The sequence below is a fragment of the Stomoxys calcitrans genome, chromosome 4 (genome assembly GCF_963082655.1).
Source record: "Stomoxys calcitrans chromosome 4, idStoCalc2.1, whole genome shotgun sequence".
NCBI classification, from domain to species: domain Eukaryota; kingdom Metazoa; phylum Arthropoda; class Insecta; order Diptera; family Muscidae; genus Stomoxys; species Stomoxys calcitrans.
The window spans coordinates 33,529,053-33,552,043 of NC_081555.1; the positions used below are offsets into that span (position 1 = coordinate 33,529,053).

General features: G+C 40.3%; 2 protein-coding genes across 2 annotated transcripts; one reads left to right on the forward strand and one right to left on the reverse strand.

Annotated features, from left to right (window-relative positions):
• Positions 1–4,809: 4,809 nt before the first annotated feature.
• LOC106090926 (nuclear pore complex protein Nup58-like) lies at positions 4,810–9,323 on the reverse strand. Its single transcript, XM_059367085.1, has 2 exons — positions 9,291–9,323; positions 4,810–5,313 (listed from the first exon to the last, which is right to left on the reverse strand). The coding sequence occupies exons 1-2, from the start codon at positions 9,321–9,323 to the stop codon at positions 4,810–4,812; spliced, it is 537 nt and encodes a 178-aa protein (XP_059223068.1).
• An 11,229-nt stretch (positions 9,324–20,552) lies between these two features.
• LOC106090935 (uncharacterized) lies at positions 20,553–21,540 on the forward strand. Its single transcript, XM_013257299.2, has 2 exons — positions 20,553–20,618; positions 20,686–21,540. Exons 1-2 carry the CDS (start codon positions 20,616–20,618, stop codon positions 21,400–21,402), a joined length of 720 nt encoding a protein of 239 aa, XP_013112753.1. The 5' UTR covers positions 20,553–20,615; the 3' UTR covers positions 21,403–21,540.
• The last annotated feature ends 1,451 nt before the right edge of the window (positions 21,541–22,991 follow it).

Sequence of the window (22,991 nt, forward strand, 5' to 3'; positions counted from 1 at the left end):
AACACGTAGTGCAAAATTTCATTCCAATCGGATAAGAATTGCGCACCCTAGAGGCTCAAGAAGTCAAGACCCAAGATCGGTTTATATGGCAGCTATATCAGGTTATGAACCGATTTGAACCATACTTATCACAGTTGTTGAATGTCATAACAAAGCACGTCGTGCAAAATTTCATCCCAATCGGATAAGAATTGCGCACTCTAGAGGCTCAAGAAGTCAAGACCCAAGATCGGTTTATATGGCAGCTATATCAAAACATGGACCGATATGGCCCATTTACAATACCAACCGACCTACACTAATAAGAAGTATTTGTGCAAAATTTCAAGCGGCTAGCTTTACTCCTTCGGAAGTGCTTTCGACAGACAGACGGACGGACGGACAGACGGACGGATATGGCTAGATTGACATAAAATTTCACGATCAAGAATATATATACTTTATGGGGTCTCAGACGAATATTTCGTGTAGTTACAATCAGAATGACGAAATTAGTATACCCCCCATCTTATGGTGGAGGGTATAAAAATTTACCGATATGGCCCATTTACAATACCAACCGACCTGCACTAATAAGAAGTATTTGTGCAAAAATTTCAAGCTGCTAGCTTTACTCCTTCGGAAGTTAGCGTGCTTTCGACAGACAGACGGACGGATGGGCGGACGGACAGACGGGCGGACATGGCTAGATCGACATAAAATGTCGTGACGATCAAGAATATATATACTTTATGGGGTCTCAGCCGAATATTTCGAGTAGTTACAAACAGAATGACGAAATTAGTATACCCCCCATCCTATGGTGGAGGGTATAAAAATACAAGAAATATAGGAATAGAATAGGGAGCTCGCGCCCATACATCACGCCCCACGTGAGTACTACCCCGGAGTGTAAGCCTGCACTCATTTAGGTATTCACTCGCCAAGTGCCAAGCATTGGTGCAGCGCGTCTGCGCCTGTAAGACAGGTCATTTATTGAATACTCATCACGTTGCTCGTCGAATCAAATCCGTCCTACCCATGTATCTGAGGAGACTCTCCAAAGACTGATCTGCAAATTTGCTGAGATTGGAGAAAACCCGCCTGGCTAGGATGGACAGACTATACCCCTGTAGACCCAGGCATGGGCAGAGCAGGTGTTTGATCGTCTCCTCCTCCTACTCATCCGTATCAAGACCTCGTCCCCAGCAGCCGTTGTGTGGGACTCCCATGCGCGCTGCCATATGGACTATCGCACAGTGTCGGGTTATGACCCGTGTAATCGTAACCAGTGACCCCTCTTGTCGAGGACCAGAAACTCCCTCTTCCAGTTAACAGCTGGCCAGACTGCCCTGGCAATACGACCACCATCCACAGACTCCCGCCTTACCACCTCCTCCGTACTGGCCATCTCTTCTACTTTGTTCAGTCCCATCCCTGACTCCATACAAGAGCCGTCAGTAAAGACCGTGATTTATCCAACTCAAATACAGCATCCGCCTTCGACTCCTCCCTTCGGGGAAAGCGAATCAAACCTCTACCGAATAGTTCTTAGAGACAGGTAATCTGAGACTCTCCTCAACCTACCACCTGGAATCCATAGAGGCCTCCAGAATGGAGCTGTTGCGGTGTCTGCCTTCTCTTAGAATACCAAGCTCCCTCAGGCTTAGCTCAGCCTTGGCGGCACAACCATGAAATCATATCTCATCAGAATTTCAGCATCGCCTCCAGACCCACCTGCGGTGTGGATCTTAAGCCACGTGATCATTTGAAGAACTGTGATTTATTTCCCTCCTTGGGGATAAATACCACCGTGACCTCCCTCTCTGACCTTGGTATGTTGGACAATGGCAGGCTTGCCCGGAAAATCATTTCCAGCCATGGTAGAGTATCACCAAGGGACTCCTGCAGCAGCGCCGGAGTGATCCCGTCTGGTCTGGCCGATTTAAACGGAAGTTGCGAATCGCCCACGCTATTTTCCCTTCTACAAGGATGTCACCTACGAAATCTTCAATGGATTCTGCCCAAGTGGGTATTACAATTTCCTGATAGCCAACCAATTCATGGCTGCCTGGTAAATTTGTCTGCATCAGTAGTTCCACCGTCTCCTGATTGTTCTCGAAGTGAGTCCCGTCTTCTCTCTTCAGAGGGCATGTCATTCTAGAATCCTTGGAGAACACTTTGCGCAATCTAGATGCTGCATAGTGCCCTCTGATTCTCCACAGAATTTCGCACAGGAACTTATCGTTGCTCTCCTCGCCACCTCCCAGGGTCTTTCGATATTCGGCCCAACCTTCTACTGTGTTCTCCCTCTTTGTGAAAGAGCCTTCTGCATTCCTTCCTTAATACCTTTAGTTCGTATGTCTACCACGATTGGTTCACCTTACATTTTATTTCATCTGCTATTTCAATACGTAAACAATCACCATAGCGTGGAGGTAAGCCTGTCCGCCTATGACGCAGAACGCCTGGATTCGAAACCTTGCGGAAACATCAGAAAATTTTTCAGCAGTGGTTATCCCCTCTAAATGATGGCGACATTTGTGAGGTACTTTGCCATGTACAAATTTCTCCCCAAAGAGGAGTCGCTCTACAGCACGCCTTCCGGACCCGGCTATAAAAAGAAGGTCCCTTATCATTGAGCTGAACATTTAATCGGACCGAACTCATTGATTTGTGAGAAGTTTGCCCCAGTTCCTTAATGGAATGATCATAGACAGATTTGCATTTACATACAAACTTAAAGTCTGACTATATTTGGACATAGATTCCAAGACGTTCGCTAAGACGTAGGCTCGGGGATACGACCTTTGTCTTACCTTACTTGTTTCCTTTGAATTTAGCATTTAAAAAAGAAACGTCTAAATAAAATTTAACTTTCATGGTGATTGCGTTGCTAAGTAAGTAAATATTATGTTTGCTTTGCAAGAAAACAAAAGACTTAAGACACGAACTCCCATTGCTTTATTCAGCTGGACAAGGTAAAACGAAGTTAAGTTGTTGTTTGCATTTCTACCTTTTTATACCCTCCACCATAGGATGGGGGTATACTAATTTCGTCATTCTGTTTGTAACTAGTCGAAATATTCGACTGAGACCCCATAAAGTATATATATTCTTGATCGTCGTGAAATTTTATGTCGATCTAGCCATGTCCGTCCGTCTGTCCGTCCGTCCGTCCGTCCGTCCGTCCGTCCGTCTGTCTGTCGAAAGCACGCTAACTTCCGAAGGAGTAAAGCTAGCCGCTTGAAATTTTGCACAAATACTTCTTATTAGTGTAGGTCGGTTGGTATTGTAAATGGGCCATATCGGTCCATGTTTTGATATAGCTGCCATATAAACCGATCTTGGGTCTTGAGTTCTTGAGCCTCTAGAGTGCGCAATTCTTATCCGATTCGAATGAAATTTTGCACGACGTGTTTTCTTATGATATCCAACAACTGTGCCAAGTATAGTTCAAATCGGTTTATAACCTGATATAGCTGCCATATAAACTGATCTTGGGTCTTGAGTTCTTGAGCCTCTAGAGTGCGTAATTCTTATCCGATTGGGATGAAATTTTGCACGAAGTGTTTTGTTATGATATCCAACAACTGTGCCAAGTATGGATCAAATCGGTTCATAACCTGATATAGCTGCCATATAAACCGATCTGAGGTCTTGACTTCTTGAGCCTCTAGAGTGCGCATTTCGTATCCGATTGGAATGAAATTTTGCACGACGTGTTTTGTTATGATATCCAACAACTGTGCCAAGTACGGTTCAAATCGGTTCATAACCTGATATAGCTGCCATATAAACCGATCTGGGGTCTTGACTTCTTGAGCCTCTAGAGTGCGCAATTCTTCTCCGATTGGAATGAAATTTTGCTCGACGTGTTTTCTTATGATATCCAACCACTGTGCCGAGTATGGTTCAAATCGGTTTATAACCTGATATAGCTGCCATATAAACCGATCTGGGATCTTGACTTCTTGAGCCTCTAGAGGTCGCAATTATTATCCGATTTGTCTGAAATTTTGTACGACGGATTCTCTCATGACCATCAGCATACATGTTTATTATGGTCTGAATCGGTCTATAGCCCGATACAGCTCCCATATAAACCGATCTCTCTATTTTACTTCATGAGCCCCCAAAGGGCGCAATTCTTATTCGAATTGGCTGACATTTTACACAGGTCTCCAACATATAATTTAATTGTGGTCCAAACTGGACCATATCTTGATATCGCTCTAATAGAAGAGCAAATCTTTTCTTATATCCTTTTTTTTGCCCAAGAAGAGATGCCGGGAAAAGAACCTGACAAATGCGATCCATGGTGGAGGGTATATAAGATTCGGCCCGGCCGAACTTAGCACGCTTTTACTTGTTCTCTCTTTAAATTTTGCAAAAAAAAGGATGTTCTTTAATAAAATTTCTTTTAATTACAAATTTCAATGCAATTTGCGGTAAGAACAAAGTTATTTGTAACAAGAAAGGCGAATACATAACACATATAACGAAACTTTCTTTAAACAAAATTGGTCTTACGACAAAATTTTAATAAAATTTTCTCTTAAGAAAAATTTAAATGAAATTATCCAGATCTGTCAGTTAGAATCAAGACTAATAGAACAACCACTGACTACTTGGATAAGACGCAAAGCTACTTTCATAAAATTACTATCTCGCTTCGGAAACAGCGAAGAAATCTAACCAATCAATTTTTTTTAACACCCATCCCAAATTATAACAATTCCAGGCCTTTTATCCATATAAAAAAGAATTGTGACAACTTTAATAATTTTTTCCTCTAGTTATTCGATTTTACCAGAACCAGTTATATGTTTACTTCTTGAAGAAACCTCCAAAGCCTCCTATTGAGCGAACAAAAGTTGCAGCAGGGGCAGCATATTGCGCAACTGGTACTGATGCAGAATGAACATAACCACCAACAGCGACAGGCGCAGCAGCAGCGTAGGTGGCTACTGCAGCTGGAGTGGCATAGGTGGAAACTGCAGCTGGAGCGGCATAGGTGGAAACGGCAGCTGGTGCACCATAGGTGGCTACCGCAGCGGGGGCACCATAAGCAGTAACAGCAGCAGGAGCGGCATAGGAAACTGCAGTTGGAGCCCCATAAGTGGCTACGGCAGCTGGGGCAGCATAGGAGGAAACACCAGCTGGAGCAGCGTAAGTTGCAACAGGGGCAGCATAAGTGGAATATGCGGAGTATGCGGCTGGAGCAGCATAGGTTGCAACTGGAACAGAAGCAGCACCAATGTATCCACCATGAATGCCAACCGAAGCAGAGGCGGAAGCAACTAAGACTGTCAAAGCGAAAATGAAGGATTTCTGAAAATTAAAAAATAAAAATGAAAATCAACTTGGAATTCCTTTCAACAAATTTACTAACCATTTTGTTTCTTTTTTAAGATGAGCTTATATCGAAGAAATGCAGTAAAGAAACTGTTATCCTATTCAAAAAACTGCATTGCTTTTATAGTATCCAAAGTATATAGTGACTTTCCAATATAATCTAGATGTGTTTTAGTTAAAGTAGCTATTCCTTTCATATCATCTATCATTATCTGCCATGACCACCATACTACCATAATTGAAGACAGTAAGTAGAGCATTCTTGTTTTTCAACAATTTCAATAGTGTCACTTTGATTTATATTAGAAACGCTTTAAATATGTCATAGCAACTGCAATAAATCTATGCAAGCCCGAATTTATTTTCTAATGGCAAGTTTATGTGTCTCTAAAAAAGCGTGGAAGATTTTATAGTTTTATTGAAACTTTTTCTTAAGAGAAAAATTTCACTGAAGTGCTGTTATTAGTCAAAGGCCGAATTCCAATAAATTTTTTCTTAATCCATTATCGACCAATGATTAGAAAAATATTTAACAATAGAGCTGTATTAGAAAAATCCTGGCTCGAGTTAAGAAAGAGGCATCCTAATGAAATTTGGATTGGCGTAAAGCAGACGAATGTTTTAGGCGATAAATAACTTGACGACAGTTGTCAATTTTTTATATCCAAAAAATCAAATAAGAAATTTTCCCAAAATTTTTGAGATTGAGATTTCTGAAACCGTTTCTATATTAAACAAGTAAAAACGTGCTAAGTTCGGCCGGGCCGAATCTTATATACCCTCCGCCATGGATCGCATTTGTCGAGTTCTTTTCCCGGCATCTCTTCTTAGGCAAAAGAGGATATAAGAAAAGATTTCCTCCGACTTGAACCATACTTGGCACAGTTGTTGGATGTCATAACAAAATACGTCGTTCAAAATGTCATTCCAATCGGATAAGAATTGCGCACTCTAGAGGCTCAAGAAGTCAAGACCCCAGATCGGTTTATATGGCAGGTATATCAGGTTATGGGCAGATTTGAACCATACTTGGCACAGTTGTTGGATGTCATAAATGTCGACTTAGGAAGTCAAGACCCAAGATCGGTTTATATGGCAGCTATATCAAAACATGGACCGATATGGCCCATTTACAATACCAACCGACCTACACTTATAAGAAGTATTTGTGCAAAATTTCAAGCGGCTAGCTTTACACCTTCGAAAGTTAGCGTGCTTTCGACAGACAGACGGACGGACGGACATGGCTAGATCGACATAAAATGGACGGACGGACATGGCTAGAACGACACGACGATCAAGAATATATATACTTTATGGGGTCTCAGACGAACATTTCGAGCAGTTACAAACAGGTGGAGGGTAAAAAAAAACTAATAAAAACGTGTTAAGTTCGGCCATGCTGAACTTTGGATACCCACTACTACGGATAAATTAACCGGACCAGGTCTGGTTCATATATGATTGAGGTCCCAAGTTAAAGTTAAAATGGGGCAACAAATCCGCTTTTTATGGGATAAAAAACCTTAATTAGAAAATCGGTCTATATCAAAGCTATATCTTAATATAATCTGATCTGGACCATATGCTGGTTGGATGACGGGAGGCATAAAATAAGTCACTGTGTCTAATTCCAGCTAAATCGGGTAATATATGCAGCTTTTATGGGCTTCAAATCATATATCGGCAGATCGGTCTGTACGGCAGCTATATCTAAATATAGTCTGATCTGAACCATATTAAGGTCAGATATAGGAAGGCTTAAAATAACTCACTGTTTAAAATTTCAGCAAAATCGGGTTAAATCGCCAGGTCGGTCTATATGACAGCTATATCAAAATATAGTCCGATTTGAACCACATTGTGTTCGAATGTTGGAAGGCCTAAAATTACTCACTGTTTGAAATTTCAGCGATATCGGAAAAATATCGAGAGATCGTTCTATATGACAGGTATATCTAAATATAGTCCGATCTAAACCATATTAAGGTATGCCGTGAGGCTCAAAAGAACCCACTGTTTAAAATTCCAGCAAAATCGGATAAATAATAATGCTTTTATGGGCTTCAGTATAGATCGATTTGAACCATATTTGGTAAAATCGGGAGATTGGTGTATATGGGAGCTATATCAGTTTTAAACTGATTCGAACCATACTATAACCTCTTTATGGCCGCTTATGTATAGAGAAAGTCACTGTGCAAAATTTAAGCCAAGTCGGATAAAAACTACGCCCTATAGACGCTCAAGAAATAAAATCTTGAGATTCGTTTATATGGGAGCTATATCAGGTCATGGACCCATATGACCTATTTGCAATCCCAACCGACCTACACTAAAGGGAAGTATTTGTACAAAATTCTTCGAAAGTTTGCGTGCTTTGCCCAGACAGACAGACGATCAGACTGACGGACAGACATGGCTAGATAAACTTAAAATGTCATGGCGATCAAGAATATGAATATTCTATAGGGTCAAAGGCCAATATTTCAATGTGTTACAAAAGGAATTGGTGTCACATTCAGCGGCGTACTGGGAAGGCTCACAGATGTTAAGCACTATGTAGATGGGCAGTAGGCTCGAATCCTAGGATAGTCCACTGGCTCTACAGGAGCGTGATTAGACCACTACTTACTTACGCCTCAGTAGTTTGGTGGACTGCTATGGAGAAAAAGTGCAACATAAGGACCATACAACAGGTTCAGAGAACATTTTGTCTTGTCATAGGCGGAGCGATGAGGACCACACCCACTAGGGCACTGGAGACTATTTTAGATATCCGACCCATTGACATACAGATTAAGTGCGAGGCAGCTACTACGGCTATGAAACTTAAGGCGATGGAAGAATGGTCTGAGGATGGGAGCAGCTCTTTCCATCGCGGTGTAATCGAGGCGTCGATAGAAAACCTGGAAGGAAGGGGAGAGGTTTCCGATCGGATACCTGAGATGAACCTTGAAGTCGAGTGCGGTGCACTGCTGCCATCGGCACACTCTTAGATTGACGGAACCCTAGTATTGCCATCTGGAACATCATGTCACACGGGTGGATTAAAGCTAGAGGACAGAATGGGGTATACATTGATAACCTATGGACTGAGATTTGTTTTAGATGGCCTGAACTTAATACGGTCCTGCAGGCGGAGATCCGGGCGATCACGGAATGCGTGAAGTGGTGTGGTGCTAACGCGAGGACGTCGGGTGCGAACATTGTTAGCGACAGTAAAATTGCCATAAGGGTAATAACAACCAGGACGGTAAGGTCACGAACAGTCTTGCAGTGTAAGAAGGAGATTAACGCCTTCTCTGGGGATGGGAAAATGCGCATCGTTTGGGTCCCGGGCGGAGTAAGGGAAAATGAAAGGGCAGTCGATTTGACGGTGAAGGCAAGAGGACTGCCGTCAATAAACTTGATTAACCCGAAGCCTTTCGGTTCGATGCAGTCCGAGTTAAGGGAGTGGGCGACCAATGCGCATGCAACACTGTGGAAAAGCGAAACGGTCGGTAGGACGGCGAAAATCCTACGGGGGAATTCAGATCGTGAGAAGACGAGGCTATTACTGAAAGGAAGCAAGAAGGAGGTCAGTATAGCTTTTGGTATCATAACGGGACACATAGGACTACGAGCTCACTTATGTAAAATCGGTGCGGCAAGTGATAGCATGTGTAGGGCAGGCGGGGAAGATGATGAGACGTTGGAGCAATTCCTTTGTCATTGCCCGGCTTTCGCGTCCAAAAGATACCGGTACTTGGGTGGAGACACAATATCAGACATGAACCAACTTAGGGGAGTGGTATTGAAAACAATTAAGGATTTTGTAAATAGCACGGAATTCCTAACTTACAATTTTCTTTCGCACAACAAGCCGATTACTGGCTTAGGTGTATGTCCATAGTGGCATGGGGCGGATTAATATCTGCACCCTCTTTTCAACCTAACCTTTCCTAACCTACAAAAGGAATGGTACGATTTTGGTAAACCCTCATCTTATCGTCTTATTAAGTTCGGCCGGGCCGGATCTTGGTAGCTCACCACCATGAACTGTACTAAAAATGTACACAAACGACTTTAGTTGAAGGATACATGTGTACTTTATGTAAAAAATGTCTACTAATTCAAAAGTGTCCACTAATGTAAGCTTATTGGGGATTTAGAATACCAATCGGGAGATCAGTTATTATAGGAGCTATATCAGGTAATAAACCAATTTGGACACTACGTGCAAAATTTCTATCGAATTGGACAACAATTGGGAATTTCAGTTACTTAAGATGTCAAATCGAGTGTTCGGTTAATGTGGGAGCTATATTGGCAAAAATTAAAGCTTTTAGGAACCAGACAAGGATAATCGAGAAACCGGTTTACATTGGAGCTATATCAGGTTATAGATTGATTTGGATCGTATTTGTACGGTAATTGGAATTCGTAACAGAACACTAGAGGCAAAATTTCAGCCTAATCAGACAATAATTGCAACTTTCAACAATTGCCACCCAAGACGTCAAATCGAGAGATCGATTTGTATGGGACAGTTGATAAAAGTTAAGCGAAATAACAGTTGCTGGTTTCTGCGTCTCAAGATGTCATATCGTGATATAGGTTCATATGGGAAAAGTTATTGACCGATCTGCACCATACTAGGCACAGTCCTTGGAAGTTGCAACCAAATCGGATAACAAGTCCGGCTTCCAGAATTTCAAGAAATCAAATCGAGAGATCGGTTAACATGGAAGCTATATACAAATCAAAACCAATACGTCCCATTTGCAATTCCCAACAATCTACTATAGATAAATAAAAAATATCTGCGGATATCAAAATGACAAGATAAGTACACCCCCATCCTTATGAGATGGGAGTAAAAAAAAGCAAAATGCGATTAATAATAGTAAGATCAAAGTAAATAATCATTTTATTAGGCATCACTAATGTCAACACATAACACATAGCTGAAATTTATTTCATATGCCGAAAAAAAAGCTTCTTGATTACAAATTAGCATTGTCACATTTCCTATACACAAATTATACCCTACACCACTACTGTGGTACAGGGTATTATAACTTAACGAATTAGTTTGTAACACCTAAAAAGAAAAGAGATAGACCCATTGATAAGTATATCGACTCAGTAAGATCGACTCAGAATAACTTTCGGATTCGATTTAGCTATGTCCGTCTGTGTGTCTGTCTGTCCGTCCGTCCGTCTGTCTGTCTGTCTGTCCATATCAATTTGTGTACAAACTACAGGTCGCAATTTTCATCTGATCGTCTTCAAATTTGGTATGGGCATGTTTTTCCGCTAAGAGATGAAGACAATTGAAATTGGAAAAAATCGGTTCAGATCTGGATATAGCACCCATATATATGTTCGTCCGATTTTTAGTAATAATGCTATAAAATGGTCATTTGTTAACCAATTCTCTCGAAATTTAGCAAGAAGGATTTTCTTATGACTCCCGACATTACTGGTAAATTTCATAGAAACCGGTTCAGATTTGGATATAGCTCCCATATATATGTTCGTCCGATTTGCAGTAATAATGCAATAAAATGGTCATTTTTTAACCGATTCTTTCGAAATTTGGCATGAAGGATTTTCTCCTGACTCTCGACATTACTGGCGAATTTCGTGGAAATCGGTTCAGATTTAGATCTAGCTCTCATATATATGTATCGCCCGATTTTCACTCCTAGAGCCACTGCAAGCGCATTTATTGACCAATCTTCCCAAAAGTTTGTACAACGCTTTCCTCGATGACATCCACAATGTCAATACGGTTTGCTCGAAATCGGTTCAGATTAAGGTATAGCTCCCATATATATATTAGTCCGATTTGCAGTAATATTGCAATCGAATGGTCATTTGTTAATCGATTCTCTCGAAATATGGCAGGAATGATTTTCTCTTGACTCTCGACATTACAAATGAATTTCATAGAAATTGGTTCATATATAGATATAGCTGTCATATATGTATATCGCCAGATTTTCACTTCTAGAGCCATAACAATCGCATTTTTTTACTAATCTTACCAAAATTTTGAGCAACGCTTTTCTCGACGAGTAGCACATTATATGAGAAGTTTGCTCGAAATCAGTTTAGAATTAGGTATATCTCCCATATATAAGTTCGTCAAATTTTGGGTAATTTGCAATAATGTTGTCATTTTGTGGACCGTAGTTATTATAGTTTGAACATATTTGCTCGAACTGTGATACGGATTGTTTAACAACCTATCTGAAAACATCCAGCGAGGTCCATCAAAATTGTTTCAGAATTAGACATAGCTCCCACTTTGTACCTATAGGATTGGCGTAGGGTATTATAAAGTCGGCACCGCCCGACTTTTGCCTTTCCTTACTGGTTTTTTTTTTGTATAAACAATATCTATTGACCAATAAAAGCCGATACTTTGAATGCAAAGTATATTGAGACACAAGCCATTGAAACATAATCCTACATTAATCAACTAATAAAACCCCATAAAATTTTAAAAATGTTCTACAGGTACTAAACCAACTCCTTTTCTTCCAAAACCTGATGCCCCAGTAGTGAAGTAGCCTATACAACTTCATTATCATATATAAGTAAACTACGTTTGCAAAACGCTTAAAGCATCTTGTCTCCAGCATAAACTATCCATTATTTTCTGAAAAGTTCCAGCGATCACACACTCTATACCGATTTCAAAAATTTTGTCATTATGCTTTTGTAGAAATTCATATGCGAACAATTGACTCATTTTGAAAATATTATTGGGGATTTTTTATGAAATTTCCAAACTACAGGTTTTTAGTTGCTCTATATTAGAACGCAAAAACAGAAACTGATCTTTCCAATGGATAACAAATCATAGCATCATCTTCAATTATTCGCTATAAAAGTAGAAAAAATGTTAAAAGGTGTCATTAGTTACCAGAATACCTTTCACTGGATTGAATCTCTCATTTGTTTGTAGAAAAATGGTAAGCATAATCTACACTTGCTACACAGGTTAATAGTAGTTAAATAACCAAAGCATATTCAATTCTAGAAAGCGATTGTATTGAAGTTTATTGTTCTGATATTAATCGCTGCTACCCAGGCTGATGTTAGTGAATTTTATTTACCGCCTCAACAGAGTGGTTCTAATACTCATGCTAACAGTTATGGTCAAACAGCTGCTGCAACTCAAAGCAACCAATTTAGTGGACCAACTTCAGAATTCAAGAGTTCCGTAGATAGCTCCGCTTATGCGGATTTTGATAGGCCTTCGCCAATAACACATGACTATGATGGCAGCCAGTCAATGTCTTATGGATATGTAGCTCCCTCAGCTTCAGGTGCACATGCACATACCCATAATGATAATCATCCCATGGATAATGCAGATCCAAGATCCCCAGCTGTTGTTACTCATGTTCATAATGGTGGTCATTCTACTGTTTACTTAAGCACTGTATCCGATCATCATCACAGTAATGAACATTCTTCAAACGATCAACATTTGCACTCTGGGGTTGATTCTTCTAGTGATCAACACCATCATTATAGTGCGCCAGCTGCTACATATCATGAGCATAATCACGATAGTGATTATTCAACTCATCACCCTATTCAAGCAGCTTCTACTAAATACGAGGAAAATAGATATTACACAGATCACACAACTCATCACCATAATGAAGCAACTTCTGCAAAATACGATGAGCAGGCATCCATGCCTCAAAGTCAAGTAGTTACTTCCCCAAGCATTTCTATTCAAGCGGCCACAGTTCCTGCGGTCAAATTTTTTGCTCCCGCATTAATCCCACAAGCACCAGTGAGTGGATTCGCAACTTTCAACTATTTGATTCCAGCCATTGGTTATTTTGTTCCTGCTTTAACACGAGCCCCTTCTGCTGCAGCTCCATCATCCATTCATGCAACTAGTACCTCCACACAACTTGCCCAATCTTTTTCACCTCCAGCAGCAAGTCACACAAGAAGTTCCAACATACAACTTAGCGATACCAAGTATGCTCCAGATGGCGGTTATCTATGAATTTAAATGACGGCCACAATATCCCAATTTTGCCAAAATAAAGCTTAGCTTATTAAAAATGTAACTGAAATTTCCATGAAAACATACTGAAAAGTATCGTATATTACGAAATATAACATAAGACTATGCCACAATCTGTTAAATCCGTATGCTTCCGTTCTGCACATACAGGCAAATCTGTGAAGGCTCAATTTATGCAATACTTACGCTTTGACATTCCACATGACAATGAGCCAAAAATACCATCAGAGCGACAAAACGTGCTTTTGGAAACTTTTCTGCGAACAGGTCGATAGTGTTAATGACGTCGCCAAGATTAACAAGTAACAAGTAAAAGCGTGCTAAGTTCGGCCGGGCCGAATCTTATATACCCTCCACCATGGATCGCATTTGTCGAGTTCTTTTCCCGGCATCTCTTCTTAGGCAAAAAAGGATATAAGAAAAGAGTTGCTCTGCTATTAAAACGATATCAAGATATGGTCCGGTTCGGACCACAATTAAATTATATGTTGGAGGCCTGTGTAAAATTTCAGCCAATTCGTATAAGAATTGCGCCCATTGGGGCTCACGAAGTAAAATAGAGAGAACGATTTATATGGGATCTGTATCGGGCTATAGACCGATTCAGACCATAATAAACACGTTTGTTGATGGTCATGAGAGGATCCATCGTACAAAATTTCAGGCATATCGGATAATAATTGCGACCTCTAGGGGTCAAGAAGTCAAGATCCCAGATCGGTTTATATGGCAACTATATAAGGTTATGAACCGATTTGAACCTTATTTGACACAGTTGTTGAAAGTAAAAATAAAATACGTCATGCAAAATTTCAGCCAAATCGGATAGGAATTGCGCCCTCTAGAAGCTCAAGAAATCAAATCCCCAGATCTGTTTATATGACAGCTATATCAGGTTATGGACCGATTTGAACCATACTTGGCACAGTTGTTGGATATCATAACGAAATACTTCGTGCAAAAATTCATTCAAATCGGATAAGAATTGTGCCCTCTAGAGGGTCAAGAAGTCAAGACCCAAGATCGGTTTATATGGTAGCTATATCAGGTTATCGACCGATTTGAACCATACTTGGCACAGTTGTTGGGTATCATAACAAAACACGTCGTGCGAAATTCCATTCCAATCGGATAAGAATTGCGCCCTCTAGAGGGTCAAGAAGTCAAGACCCAAGATCGGTTTATATGGTAGCTATATCAGGTTATGGACCGATTTCAACCATACTTGGCACTGTTGTTGGATATAATAAGAAAACACGTCGTGCAAAATTTCATTCCAATCGTATAAGAATTGCGCACTCTAGAGGCTCAAGAAGTCAAGACCCAAGATCGGTTTATATGGCAGCTATATCAGGTTATGGACCGATTTGAACCATACTTGGCACAGTTGTTGGATATCATAGCAAAACACGTCATGCAAAATTTCATTTCAATCGGATAAGAATTGCGCACTCTAGAGGCTCAAGAAGTCAAGACCCAAGATCGGTTTATATGGTACCTATATCAGGTTATAGACCGATTTCAACCATACTTGGCACTGTTGTTGGATATAATAACGAAACACGTTGTGCAAAATTTCATTCTGATCGGATAAGAATTGCGCACGCTAGAGGCTCAAGAATTCAAGACCCAAGATCGGTTTATATGGCAGCTATATCAGGTTATGGACCGATTTGAACCATACTTGGCACAGTTGTTGGGTATCATAACAAAACACGTCGTGCGAAATTCCATTCCAATCGGATAAGAATTGCGCACTCTAGAGGCTCAAGAAGTCAAGACCCAAGATCGGTTTATATGGCAGCTATATCAAAACATGGACCGATATGGCCCATTTACAATACCAACCGACCTACACTAATAAAAAGTATTTGTGCAAAATTTCAAGCGCCTAGCTTTACTCCATCGGAAGTTAGCGTGCTTTCGACAGACAGACGGCCGGACGGACGGACGGACGGACGGACAGACGGACGGACATGGCTAGATCGACATAAAATGTCACGACGATCAAGAATATATATACTTTATGGGGTCTCAGACGAATATTTCGAGTAGTTACAAACAGAATGACGAAATTAGTATACCCCCCGTCTTATGGTGGAGGGTATAAAAAGGCGTTAAGTTCGGCCGGGCTGAACTTTGGATACTCACCACCTCGGATATATATGTATACCACTTTTCATCAAAATCCGGTGAAAATTGCATACCTTATGTCCCATAGCAGTTATAACGAAATGAGTTCCGATTTGGACCAAATACTAATAAGTACAAGTCATTGTTCAATTGTGTATAATTCATACTGGTCTCTTTAGAAGCTATATCTAAAACTAAACCGATCTGAACCATATACAACATGGATGTCGAAAAGCCTAACATAAGTCACTGTGTCAAATTTCAGTTAAATCGGATTATAAATGCGCCTTTTTTTTGGGGGCCAAGACTATAGATCGAGATATCGGTCTATATGGCAGCTATATGCAAATCTTGATCAATCTAGACCAAATTGCAGAAATATGTGGGAGGGGCTTATCTTAACCCCCTGTCCCAATTTTCGGCAACATCGGACAATAAATGCGCCTTTTATGGGCCCAAAACATTAAATCGAGATCTATATGGCAGCTATATCCAAATCTGGGCCGATCTGTGCCAAATTGAAGAAATATGTCAAAGGGCCTAACACAACTCACTGTCTCAAATTTCGACAACATCGAACAATAAATGCGCTCTTTATGGGCCCAAAACCTAAAACCGAGAGATCGGTCTTTATGGCAGCTATATCCAAATCTGGACCGATCTGTGCCATATTGCAGAAGTATGTCAATGGCGATTTCGCATGTGTACTTCAAAATAGGCAAATTTTTATTCAAAAATTGAAAAAAACACTCAAGTTCTCAAAGTCCAAAGGCTAGATCCCCCGTTTGGGTTAATGTTTTTATACCCATTTCCATAGGGTGGGGGTATACTATTCTAGTCATTCCGTTTGAAACACCTCGAAATATTCGTTTAAGACTCATTAATTTGATTTTTTTGAGGTTAGGATTTTCATGCATTAGTATTTGACAGATCACGTGGGATTTCAGACATGGTGTCAAAGAGAAAGATGCTCAGTATGCTTTGACATTTCATCATGAATAGACTTACTAACGAGCAACGCTTGCAAATCATTGAATTTTATTACCAAAATCAGTGTTCGGTTCGAAATGTGTTCATTCACCGTAACGTTGCGTCCAACAGCATCTTTGAAAAAATACGGTCCAATGATTCCACCAGCGTACAAACCACACCAAACAGTGCATTTTTCGGGATGCATGGGCAGTTCTTAAACGGCTTCTGGTTGCTCTTCACTCCAAATGCGGCAATTTTGCTTATTTACGTAGCCATTCAACCAGAAATGAGCCTCATCGCTGAACAAAATTTGTCGATAAAAAAGCGGATTTTCTGCCAACTTTTCAAGGGCCCATTCACTGAAAATGATTTGCAAGCGTTGCTCGTTAGTAAGTCTATTCATGATGAAATGTCAAAGCATACTGAGCATCTTTCTCTTTGACACCATGTCTGAAATCCCACGTGATCTGTCAAATACTAATGCATGAAAATCCTAACCACAAAAAAATCACCCTTTATATGTTCTTGATCATCTCGACGTTGTGAGTCGATCCAGCCTTGTCCGTCCGTCCGTCCATTTGTCGAAATCATGATAAGGGTCGAACGCGTAAAGCTAGCCGCTGGAAATTTTACACAGATACTTCGTTTTAATGTAGGTCATTGGGGATTACAAAATGGGTAATATCGGTTCAGATTTGGATATAGTTCCTATATAAACCGTTCTCCCGATTTGACTTCTTGAGCCCGTACAAACCGCAATTTCCCTTAGATTTGGCTGAAATTTTGCATATAGCGTTCTGTTATTACTTCCCACAGCTATGCCTACTACGGTCTAAATCGGTCTGTAAACTTATACAGCTCCCACATAATCTGTTCTCCCGATTTGACTTTTTGGGCCCTTACAAGCCGCAATTTTTGTCCGATTTGGCTGAAATTTTGCAAGTGGTGTTCCGTTATGACCTTCAATAACTGAGCCAAGTACGGTCTAAATCGGTCTATAATCTAATAAAGCTCTTATATAAATAGAAGCCGCAATTTTTGCTCAATTTGGCTGAAATTTAGAAGTAGTGTTTTTATACCCTCCACCATAAGATCTAGCCATGTATTTATGTCGATCTAGCCATGTCCGTCCGTCTGTCCGTCCGTCCGTCTGTCTGTCGAAAGCACGCTAACTTCCGAAGGAGTAAAGCTAGCCGCTTGAAATTTTGCACAAATACTTCCTATTAGTGTAGGTCGGTTGGTATTGTAAATGGGCCATATCGGTCCATGTCTTGATATAGCAGCCATATAAACCGATCTTGGGTCTTGACTTCTTGAGCCTCTAGAGTGCGCAATTCTTATCCGATTCGAATGAAATTTTGTACTGCGTGTTTTTTTATGATATCCAACAACTGTGCCAAGTATGGTTCAAATCGGTCCATAACCTGATATAGCTGCCATATAAACCGATCTTGGGTCTTGACTTCTTGAGCCTCTAGAGTGCGCAATTCTTATCCGATTGAAATGAAATTTTGCACGACGTGTTTTGTTATTATATCCAACAACTGTGCCAAGTATGGTTCAAATCGGTTTATAACCTGATATAGCTGCCATATAAACCGATCTTGGGTCTTGACTTCTTGAGCCTCTAGAGGGCGCAATTCTTATCCGATTGAAATGGAATTTCGCACGACGTGTTTTGTTATGATACCCAACAACTGTGCCAAGTATGGTTTAAATCGGTCTATAACCTGATATAGCTGCCATATAAACCGATCTTGGGTCTTGACTTCTTGAGCCTCTAGAGTGCGCAATTCTTATCCGATTGGAATGAATTTTTGGCACCATGTATTTCGTTATGATATCCAACAACTGTGCCAAGTATGGTTGAAATCGGTCCATAACCTGATATAGCTGTCATATAAACAGATCTGGGGATTTGACTTCTTGAGCTTCTAGAGGGCGCAATTCCTATCCGATTTGGCTGAAATTTTGCATGACGTATTATATTTTTACTTTCAACAACTGTGTCAAAATAGGTTCAAATCGGTTCATAACCTGATATAGCTGCCATATAAACCGATCTGGGATCTTGACTTCTTGACCCCTAGAGGTCGCAGTTATTACCCGATATGCCTGAAATTTTGTACGACGGATCCTCTCATGACCATCAACAAACGTGTTTATTATGGTATGAATCGGTCTATAGCCCGATACAGATCCCTTATAAATCGTTCTCTCTATTTTACTTCGTGAGCCCCAATGGGCGCAATTCTTATACGAATTGGCTGAAATTTTACACAGGTCTCCAACATATAATTTAATTGTGGTCCAAACCGGACTATATCTCGATATCGTTTTAATAGCAGAGCAACTCTTTTCTTATATCCTTTTTTGCCTAAGAAGAGATGCCGGGAAAAGAACTCGACAAATGCGATCCATGGTGGAGGGTATATAAGATTCGGCCCGGCCGAACTTAGCACGCTTTTACTTGTTTATGACTTCTAACGACTGTGTCAAGTACGGTTCAAATCGGCCTTTACCCTGATATAGCTCCCATATAAACTGATGTCCCGATTTGACTTCTTGAGCCCCTGGAAGCCGCACTTTTTGTCCGAGTTGGCTGAGTTTTATTACGATGTTCTGTTACGACTTTCAACAATTAAGCCAAGTACGATCCAAATCAGTTCATAACCTGATATAGCTCCCTTGTAAACCGGTCTCTCGATCATCCTTGCTCAGATCCTTTAAGATTGAAATTTTGCTGGTTTCACAGAAAAAATTGTTAGGTGCAAAAATTGTTTGCAGGGGTGAAAGCGTGCTAGGTTCGGCCGGGCTGAATTTTGGGAACCCACCACCATGAATTCTGCTAAAAACTTATACAAAATAAATTTAGTTGAAGGGCACTTATTCAGAATAGCTGCGGCATGTGTAAGGCATGTGGAGAAGAAATGTTGGAGCAGACACCGGCACTTTGGAGGTATACAATAGTATTTAGAGCGCACAATAAGCCGATTTCTGGCTTACGTGTATGTCCAGAGTGAAATGAGACATATTAATATTTTCTTCGTATATCTATCTTTGTATATCTTTGTATATACTTTGCACAGATTCTTATTTTGTCCATAAGCAGGTTAGGTTCGAAGATGGGCTATATAGGACTATATCTTGTTTTAGCCCTCATATAGACCGATCCGCCGATTAAGGGTCTTACAGCCACATTTATTATCCGATTTTGCTGAAATTTGGGACAGTGAGATATTCTTCTTCAATTTGTCCCAGATCAGTGCAGATTTGGATATAGCTGCCATATAGACTGATCTCTCGATTTAAGGTTTTGGGCACATAAAAGGCGCATTTATTGTCCGATGTCGCCGAAATTTGGGACAGTGAGTTAAGTTAAGTCCCTCGACATACCTCTGTTATATGACACAGATAGGTTCAGATTTGGTTATAGCTGACATATAGGCCGATCTCTCAGTTTAAGGGCACTTAAAACGCGCATTTATTGTCCGATGTCGCCGAAATTTGGGACAGTGAGTTATGTTAGGCTCAGGTGAGTCCAGATTTGGATGTAGCTGCCATATAGACCGATCTCCCGATTTAAGGTTTTGGGGCCATAAAAGGCGCATTTACTGTCGGATTTCGCAGAAATTTAGGACAGTGAGTTGTGTTATACACAATTGAACACTGATTTGTACTTATTAGTATTTGGTCCAAATGGAAACATGTTTCGATATAGCTGCTATGCGGCATAAGGTATGCATTTTCACCGGATTTTGACGAAAGGTGGTTTACGTATATACCTGTGGTGGTGGGTATCCAAACTTCGGTCTGGCCGAACTTAACGCCTTTTTACTTGTTATATTAACGAAGTAGTCTTAAATACATTATTATGCATTTTTTGTCTGACTATTGCAAATTGATGTTTCACAACTTGTCGTTGAAGCGCTTAATCCATTTAAACTTTTATTTTACTTTCATTTTCCTCTATGCAATTTCTAGTGACATCAGTAGTAAGATTTATGTTCTTGAGTGAGCAAATCATTTTACTTCACTGCAAATAGATCATTCTCTATAAAAGTAGCAAACTCTTCCTACTGCGACTTCAGTTTGAAATTATTTATTTAGTAGACTAGAACGCACTATGGTATGTACTCGTAGTTCTATATTGAAATTAAAATTGATTACTAAAATTTATTTTTGGGATCTTTCAGAAATTCATTTCCTTAACTTTAGCCGTTATCATATCAGCCTCAATGGCTGTGGCTGCGGTTGCCCCCTATTTGCCGCCTAAGCCTGAAAACAACAGTTTTGGCAGAGACAAATCATCTGAGAATGAAGTATTTGCGGCAAGTGCTCCTGCGGCACTATATGCAGCTCCTTCAGCTGATAGTTCAACACTCTCCCAAGATCATGCAATTCCCAAAGAATCATCCTCTGCATCAGCTACCATACCTGTGATTTTAGCTTTAAGTCCCGTTACTGCTGCTGCCACCCTTCCCATAGGACAAATTGCCCCTTCTATTGTCTATGGCAGTCAGGGAGGCCTTATACAAGCAGGTTCCGTTCCTGCACTCCAATACCTTGCTTCTGGTCAAATTGTTGCTGGTCCAACATCGCTACACCAATCTGCTGCCATAGTACCAGCAGCATCTTCTGCTGCCCTTCAATACTTCAATCCAGGTATATCCACCATTACCCAGCCTGGAGGATTCTTACAAGCAGCAGCCTCTCCCACTGTTCAATACATAGTTCCCTCTGGAGTTTCCTATGGCCATATACAAGCAGCTTCAGCACCCATACAAAGTTATGCAGCCCCTGCCAGTGGTCAAATCTTCCTGGCTGCTACGAGTCAACCAGGAGGTTTTATTGCTAATGGAGGAACTCGGTATGCATTGAATGGTGGCTATGCAAATAAGATTAAGAAATGATAAAATGCAAATATTTAAATACGTTTGTAGGGTAATAAATATTGTTTTGACATAATTTTAAAATGTGATAGCATCAATGAAATATTTGCTTCATTATTCCCAGATGTGAAACAAATAAAATGAAACTGGTTAAAGGAAGGTGATAGTAGACAATTTTCAAAATAATTACCATTAAGGAATGTCCGCTCACTTGTCTTTATGGCTTCAGACCATGGCATCAACAGCAGACAAAGTCAGGCACAGCATTATGAATAGTATACACGAATATCCTATTAATATACAAATGAAAACGTCCTATTTATTCTTCACGCAGGATCTCATTGAGGGATCCTGCATGAAGTTATGTTTCTGTTGACACATAATACCACTGTCTAAAACGCTTCTAGTAGACGTTTACCGGTGCTCCTCCTGGGAATGGAAGAAAAAAGGTGATTTTTAGCTATTATCTTTTTGGCAACACTGGTTCAAAACGCTCACGCACTTCTCGTGTTTTGTTTCTCTGTCAAACATCTTCAGTTTGGTCTACAATTTTACCATGAATCATCTTGCAAACGAACAACGCTGGCAAATTATTGAATTTTATTATCAAACTGCGTGCTCTGTTAGGAAGGTTCATCGCGCGGTTCTTCCATTGAGCGACCAAGCTCATTTTTGGCTCAATGGGTACGTAAGCAGAATTGTCGATTTTGGAGTAAAGACCAGAAGCATTGCAAGAGCTAGCAATGCATCCAGAAAAAGTCGCTGTTTGATGCGGTTTATGGGCTGGTGGCATCATTGGAGCGTAGTTCTTCAAAGATGATGCGAATCGCAACGTAACTGTAAATGGTTAGCGTTATTGTGCGATACTATCCAACTCTTTTTTGCAAAAATACAAGAATTTGACTTCCTTGATATGGGGTTTCAACAAGACGTTGCCATATGCCACGCAGCACGCGTAACAATGGACATATTGAGAGGCGAGTTCGGTGAAAATTTTCTTTTACATTTGGGACCGGTCAATTGGCCGCCTTGATTGTACGCCTTAAAGCCTTAAGACCATTTTTTGTGGAGCTATGTTAAAGCTCATGTCTATGCAGACAAGCCCGCTTTAATTGAGGCATTGGAAGACAACATTGAAGCATTTATTCGTGTTATTATTGGAAAGAAAAAGGTGCATGAAATAATCTTCAAACAATAAATTATATGGACCGTACTATCGATTCAAATAAAAATTTCATGCATTTTTCTGAATTTTTTGTGTTCTTGACTTCTTGAGCTTCTAGAGGGCGCAATTCCGGTATCTTGACTTCTGGAGCCTCTAGAGGTGGCAATTATAATCCGATTTGGCTGAAATTTTGAGCAACGACTTCTCTCATGACCTTCAACATAGGTGTCAATTATGGTCTGAATCGGTTTATAGCCTGCCTAGACCCATGTAAACCGATCACCCTATTTTACTTCTTGAGCCTCTAAAGGACGCAATATTTATTCCAATTGGCTGAAATTTCACACAACGACTTCTACATTCAGTTTAGTTATAGTCCGGACCATAAGTTGATATAGCTCCAATATCATAGCAATTTTTTTCTATGATCATATGTTTGCCTAAA

Bases quoted from the DNA above. Each gene is read 5' to 3' on its own strand.
- LOC106090926 (XM_059367085.1), bottom strand. From the start codon at position 9,323: ATGAGGGTTTACCAAAATCGTACCATTCCTTTT. The intron at 5,314-9,290 runs GTAGGTTAGGAA...TTTAATTTTCAG, and splicing joins AAAATCGTACCATTCCTTTT to AAATCCTTCATTTTCGCTTT.